The sequence below is a fragment of the Epinephelus lanceolatus genome, chromosome 3, assembly GCF_041903045.1.
Source record: "Epinephelus lanceolatus isolate andai-2023 chromosome 3, ASM4190304v1, whole genome shotgun sequence".
In the NCBI taxonomy this organism is placed as follows: domain Eukaryota; kingdom Metazoa; phylum Chordata; class Actinopteri; order Perciformes; family Serranidae; genus Epinephelus; species Epinephelus lanceolatus.
Window position 1 is genome coordinate 28,154,229 of NC_135736.1, and position 7,575 is coordinate 28,161,803.

The following is a 7,575-nucleotide window of genomic DNA, read 5'->3' on the forward strand; positions in this document are numbered from 1 at the left end:
TGTCCTGGTTGTTTCCACTGTGATAACAGACTTTGCATAACATCACAGCTGGATTGACCCATTTTCCTCTCTCTTTGTTCTTCTCCTTTTGTGTCAGAAATTCGGTTCAATCCGTGCAGATGTGATCGAACAGATGCGTTTCAAACAGAGACTGAGGGTCATCCAGACCATTGAAGATACAACTAAACGCAACGTGGTAAGGACACACCGACTCTATTTACGACAATGTTCTCGCTCAACCCTGTTGTGCAGACAGCAGAATAGTAATCAGGCGACTCGCCAATTTAAAGTCTTAGTCTTGTATTCTAGTCACTGGTAGATGCTCTCTCTTCATGCTTAACAATATTCCCTATGTTCTATTTTTACTTAATGTAATTATGTTGTGTTTCAGGTCAGGACTATTGTAACAGAGACTGCCTTCAGTATTGACGAGTTGGAGGAGCTCTATGTTCTCTTCAAGGTGAGTTGCATCTTACATATTCATGTTGTGGGACTCTGCACCTTCTGCCGCCACACTAAAGGTGAGATATAGGCAGGAAATCCAACCCTCTTTTAATCTTTACAGAGAAAATAAATCATAGCCTGTGAATCCTTACATTAGCACTCTAGCTATCTTCCTTGACAACAGTGGTTCCAAACCAGGGGTCCAGAGTCCTGGTCTTAATCATGTGTAAAAGCCCAAAATCTTTTCAGATGGAGGTCCCTGAAGTAACATCTTATCACTTTAAGAGTGAAATGCTTCCAAACATGCCGTCAAAGTGTGTTTCACAAACCTGACAATGAAACTATGCTAAAATTTATTGTTTCATGACATTTATCTTTAAAATCCACCTATTTATGTATGCTTGTGGTTTTTTTTAAGTTTATATTTAAATGGGATTGATTTGCATATGATACCACAGTCCTCACTCCTCTCCTCAGGCTGAGCACCTGACCAGCTGCTACTGGGGCGGCAGCAGCAACCCCACAGAGCGTCACGACCCCAGCCTGCCCTACCTGGAGCAGTACCGCATTGACGTGGAGCAGTTCAAAGGCCTGTTCAATCTTCTGTTCCCTTGGGCCAACGGATCCCACTCAGACCCCCTGACTTTGCGCTTCTTCCGTCTCCTCGACCAAAATGGAGACGCTCTCATCAATTTTCGGGAGTTTATTAATGGCCTTGGTAAGTACAGTATGATTGGGCATGTGTCCTTGTAAATATTCTTAGGTAGTAATAGTTTGTATCATAGCTGCTCAGCTGACAAATTGATGCTGTAATGATTGAAGCAGTTCAGACGTGTCCGTAATCTGAAGCTTGTTGGTGTGTTTTAGGCGTCCTCTATCACGGGGACCTCACTGAGAAGCTGAAGCTCCTCTACAAGATGCACGTCATACCTGGTGAGTGCATCAGTTCAGTTCAGTGATCTCAGAAAGTCGACTTTAGGAAACTACAGAAAATATTTTTTGTCAGTGGAGCAGGATTATTAGCTACACAGAAAAGAGGTGTCATATAATGACAGAGAAGGGTTGACAGAATTTTGTCACAAGCCCATTTAATTTTCTGAAATTGTGTTTTCCCAGAAGTCACTCATGAACAGGAAGAGCCTGACTCTGCCTTTGAGGCCACGCAGTATTTCTTTGAAGACATCACTCCAGAAACGTCCATCGGTAAGATCAACTTACTTTGTCATCCAGTTTGTGTTGCTTTCATTACATCCTTTCCTTAACCACAATGACATAACCATACATCAACATGAGCACTGTATGTCCCAACACTTTGACAGGGTGTCCCAATTTTTTCAGCCCTCTTATCAACATAACATTTTATAACCACTTTACCTCACCGAGAACCATGTAACTCAAGATAAAAGACATCCAGGAGGTGACAGATAAAAAGAGAAATTGTATAGTAAAAAGATAAATCAAACAAAAGTACATGAAAACAAAAAAACTCACAATGACACATGATCACTTATTTTGTCAAAGAGATTTCCCCCTAAGTCATTTGTTGGCCTGTTTTCTTGACAATTTGCACGAGTGAAATCTGTTTTTGTGGTTATAGCATCTCATGTGATTTGCAGGGGAAATTGTGGTTGTATTAACCTTGAAACCGCAGACGGAGCATGCAGCCTGCATTGTGCACACTGACAGTGTGCTGAAAGGCACTGAAATGTGTACACAAATTACATTATGTGTGTAAGGCTTAGGGCTGCAGGAGCACCCTGTGCTTAATATGCAGAAGACAAAGAAACTGCCTCAAACACCTTTGTTCATCTGAAAGCTGTTGTTTGGATAATTAAATTTTTATAAGGCACTGATGATGATACACTCTTACACTACACCCTGTCCTGGGAGTAGAGAAGTACAGTAGGACTCTGTGTATATACTGTATGATCAAGAACCTGCAGTATGTAGTGTGGAAGTAAGAAAATAAAATATCCAAGTTATTCCTGCAACTGTAGAAGTGATAATGGGTGCAACTTCCAATCTATGGTTAGTCCTGTGGCTAATCTTGGTGGCTAACCACTGACAACAGTTCTTTTACAAAGTAACTCACCTTTAGTTTAGTAAATACTGCTTTGTTACAGTATTTTGTTCTATGTTACATTTATTTAACTAGTGTTAAATTAGCATTTTCTAAAATGTCCCTGCAGAGTGCTGTAACTTAGAGGTACGATCAGGTTATCCCATCTGAGGTTCAACAGATGGTGTGTTCCACATGTTTTATTTCCTCTCCCAGTGGATCCACAAACTATAATTAGCATACTGTTAGTTTATCACATCCAACACTGGTTCCGGTCTAGTGTTGGAAGTTGCGGCCATAATTCACACAAGGTATCATCATGCAAAAAACATCTGCAAAAAACTGTGCTGTGGAGGCAGCATCAAGAAGAGGGACGCCTCACGACTAGATAGTGAGGAAAGCGGGCTCTGTTGTGGGCACTGAGCTGGACAGCCTGACATCCATGGCAGAGAGACGGGCACTGAGCAGGCTCCTGTCAATCATAGGCAATCCACTGCATCCACTGCACAGTACCATCCACAGGCAAATGAGCAGTTTCAGTGACAGGCTACTATCACTGTCCTGCTCCACCGACAGACTGAGGAAGTCGTTCCTCCCCTACGCCATGCGGCTCTTTAACTCCAGCCGGAGAGTCTGTGTTCTACGTTATCACACACTGCACACCATGCTCTTTAAGACATTTGTTTATTAGCAGTATTTACTGCATGCCTTTTTTAAAGTGTTATTTTTCTGATCTTTTTATCTTAAATCTGTGGATACTGCTGGAAGATGTGAATTTCCCTTGGGATGAATAAAGTATCTAGGCAGCAGCAAATGTTGACATTTAAGAATCTGGAACTGGCAAATGTTGACATTTTTGTTTCAAAATTGACTGAAATGATGAATCTACTATCAAAGTAGTTGTCAGTTTAACTTCCTTTCAGTTGACTAATTGTTGCAGCATTATTTGGAGTAATGGATAATTTGACTACTTTAAGTTAACAAATGATGTTTGATCCTCTCTTCTCAGGTCACGACTCAAAGTGCAGAGGTGAACGGGACGATGGATTCGTCAGAGTTACATTTAAGACTGAAAAAGGTGAGCAGCATAGTCAGTTATTGGAAACAACATATATATAAATGCAGAATATATCCAAGATGGTAGCAACAGCAAGCTGTAATTATTTAACAAAATACTCACATTAATTGAAGATTTGTGTTTACTGTACCAGGGGAAAAATTACGATCAGCTCTATGCTTATGTCATAAAGTCAGACACTGGCTACATCTTCATGCTTTTTTAAAACTAAAATAGGAGTTTGTGCCTGAGATACTCTGATATGTTAGTAACACGTTGTGTACATGTTACAGTGAAGAAACTGAACACTCCTGAATATCGCCATTACCTGAAACTGTGGAACCAGGAGACAAAACCTAAACTAGAAAACACAAAAGACCTCCCCAAGCTGAATCAGGTAAGACTTCACCCTCTGTCTTTGGTTTTATATCAAGATGCAGTCATTTATTACCATATCATTCAAAGTCATTTTGGAAAATTGCCTCAACAACAAAACATATTATCACAAGGAGTGTCGACAAAAACACACACACACACACACACACACACACAACAGTGCAACCATATGGCTCATGCCCGTAATGTGACAAGTCAAAGTGCATGTGCTTGTTGATATAACCGGTTAAGCATTTAGGAATGCTTCAGGGAAATCGCTATTAGCGTAGTCAATGTGACATCACACGATCGCTGCCAGCTTTGTTTGCGGTAAAGGGGTTGTGTATTCTCTGTCAGGTCTCTGGTCTCTAGACTCTAAAGTCCTAAGTGAGCATCGGTTTTTCATCCTTTCTGTTTAATTTCACAGCCTTGAGATCTATTTTGATTGGAGAATGATGATGCCAACATGGTGTTTAATTATTTTAAAGCCCAAGATATTAGAGAAAACCTTTAATCATGCCTGAGGTTGTCTTACGTAATACCACTACATCTCACTAGCTTAAAGAAGTAATTAAAGTACAGCTACTTTAAACTGGCCAAGGCTGAGCTTTTAATGACCACCAATAAAAGACCAAACACAGGCTCAGAGTGTCACTATTATACCATTATTATATGAGTTGTTAGTAGGACATTCGTTAATTATTCCCACTGGTTGTGAAATTGGTCGAGCAGACATAAGTGTGATTTGACTTGGGGGACCAGGGCCTGTTTGGCTGACACCCCCTACGATGTTTACATGGGCCCTCTTGATGGCTGCAAACCAGTTTTTTATTTGATTCCTAAACTGCTGTGATGTCAAACATGTACAGCCAGTCACCCAGCAGCTCTTCAGCATTATGACATGTTTATGTCACAAAGAAAACTACCTTAATTTGCAGTTTTTTTCCGAGCAGTTCTCTGCACTGTAACTTATCTTTCCCCCACGCCATAGTCACATAGCAACTACAGTGGCTTTCCATTAAGTTACTGGTGCTGCAGTGTTGGGGAACTTAATTGAAATGTGCAGCAGGCATCAGCTGTAACGCACAAACCGGAATGTCCTCGGGCAGATATCTTTTCTCCATCCCTGTAGATCATCGTCAATCCCACAGTATAGTAGCCTAACCACACTTTGAGGTACTGCCATGTTACCTGCAGACGTCACTATCATGGTCAAATAACTGTATGCTTCCCCCTGGCATGCCGCACACCTGACTGCAACTACCCTTTCTGTATAAATGCAGTCTCAGAATTGATTACTGCCACCAAGAGTACAGAAAGTGTATTACACTAAAAATAAATCCACAGGCAAACAAATGGATAAATGGATTTTACAGCAACAGCAGGCCACAAGTTGACTTCAAAAATTGTGCATAAGAAACAGACAAGTCACACTGGGGTATAACTGATCTCTTATGTTTCTTTTCCAGAGCCAGTTTATCGAGCTTTGCAAGACCCTCTACAGCATGTTCAGTGAGGACGTTGCAGAGCAGGAGCTCTATCACGCCACAGCGACAGTCACCAGTCTGCTGCTGGAGATGGGAGAGGTGGGAAAGCTCTTCTCCTCCACTGGCAGAAAGGACCACAACATGGAGAGTAAATCAGAGCCAAGCCTGTGTACAAGAGATGCCACAGATCCCAAAACCACCCAGGAGGCCGTGCTTGATGGCGTGTTCCAGCAGCGGGGCCAGGGCGACAGCTTTGCTTCTGCAGGTCTGGAGACCAAGCCAAGCCCTTGTGAGGAGGGGAAAGGGGACGAAGGGAGCGAGCAGCTGCCACCTATGCAAGACATCAAGCTGGAGGACTCGTCTCCCAAAGACACAGGCATGTCGTCCGCCATGCTTATCTCGGATGATGAAACTAAAGATGACACTTCGATGTCGTCTTACTCGGTGCTCAGCGCAGGCTCCCACGAGCTGGATGAGAAGCTGCAGTGCGAGGACATTGCAGACGACACAGTGCTGGTGCGCAGCGACAGCGGCCCCAGCGGTGAAAGAGGTAACCAGCCCCACGGTGGTGGACCCCATGACAGAGGGCTGCCTCACAGCACAAGCATTGATAAAGACTGGGCCATCACGTTTGAGCAGTTCCTGGCCTCTGTGCTCACTGAGCAGGCCCTGGTGCATTATTTTGAGAAGCCAGTGGAGGTGGCTGCTCGTATAACTAACGCCAAGAATGTGCGGAAAGTCGGGCGCCCCTCGCTGTCGACAAGTGACTATGAGATCTCGCTATCTGGCTAAAGATTTCACACACAGACTTTTTAAAAGGGAAATGTGATCATCATTCATTGTGTATAAATGTCTCGCTGAGTTTTAGAGGACAATGAAGGTCAGTGTATGTGTATGATAGCTGAATGAATGTGACCAAAAACTGCTCTTAGCGACAAATTTTACCAGATGTGAAAGACTTTTATTATAACAATCACCAGATTCTGTCCAGCTGAGAGAGAACTGGACGTTAATATTAAGGTTTGCTCAGATGAAATCAGTGTGTACATGTACTGTAGTAGCTGTACTTTATAAAGATATGCATAGGTATTAATATTGTAATCTCTAGTATTCTTAGGCGATGTAGATGTTAATGTCCACAGAAACATCACAGTTCCAAATTGGGATAACGATAGTCTACGTACGATCACCTAACATTATACAAGCTCAAACTATCGCTTCCTTACTTTACAATTCCATTTGCTGTTAATCACAAAACGTTTTTAATTTCTTCATCGAATGACAATACAGATAGAAAACGAAGCTGTGAAAATTCAACGATGAATGAATTTTCATGTACATATTATTATGTGTCACTTTGGCTTTCCACACACACCCACACATAGACACACACCTACGACTTCCTAGACCTACACTCACTAAAATAATGTTCCCAATAACTGCCGTTTCCCCCGATATTTATTGGTAATCTCAATCTTTTTTTTTTTGACTCAAAAGAAAACACACCTGATGGCTGAGGAATCAACGTGTCCTAAGAAACGATGATTACACTACTGTTGAATGAAGGACCTGCACTTTCTGTACGTTTACATCATAATGTGATCCACTAATACATTATGGCCTTTTTTTCTTAACATGTTTTAACCTTTTTGCTCTGTACATTTTTACATTGCTGTTTTTTTATGTGAATATTTTTTTTTTATTATTATTTTAAATGTCCAGGTATTATTACTCTGGATTCTGATGCATTGTGTATCACTCCATCTAATTAAAGTAACAGTACGATTGATTCGAAGCTGCACAGAACAGCGCCTCAAGCCTTTTTTATTGACTTCATCAGACTGAGTGCTACCATGTGACATAAAACACTGAGTGTTGCTGCCATCTGGTGTTAGATCTTATATCCTACCATTCATTCATTTACTGAAGACATCAATTTTAGTTGTGAAATATGATTCACAGATGCAGAAATTGTATTACCATTTTTTTGTTTTTGAATTAGTTTAAGCTGTTATTCACAAATATTTCACATTATTTAAATAACTGCCACTGACTAGTGTGACTCTAGTAAAGTAAAATGTTACTAAGTACATTTTGAAGCTACTTGAACTGTACTATTTTTATTTTCATGTTAGTTTTCACTCATATTCCAC

General features: G+C 41.2%; 1 protein-coding gene across 1 annotated transcript in view; it reads left to right on the forward strand.

Moving 5' to 3' along the window:
* The window catches only part of tbc1d9 (TBC1 domain family, member 9 (with GRAM domain)), a 30,796-nt gene extending 23,873 nt beyond the window's left edge, over positions 1–6,923 (forward strand). Inside the window, exons 14-21 of the mRNA XM_033624420.2 lie at positions 98–196; positions 392–460; positions 922–1,162; positions 1,312–1,377; positions 1,561–1,647; positions 3,513–3,581; positions 3,854–3,957; positions 5,405–6,923. Of these exons, the coding sequence (XP_033480311.2) occupies positions 98–196; positions 392–460; positions 922–1,162; positions 1,312–1,377; positions 1,561–1,647; positions 3,513–3,581; positions 3,854–3,957; positions 5,405–6,214 (1,545 nt within the window). The 3' untranslated portion in view covers positions 6,215–6,923. The remainder of the gene's footprint in view (positions 1–97; positions 197–391; positions 461–921; positions 1,163–1,311; positions 1,378–1,560; positions 1,648–3,512; positions 3,582–3,853; positions 3,958–5,404) is intronic.
* Positions 6,924–7,575: the final 652 nt, after the last annotated feature.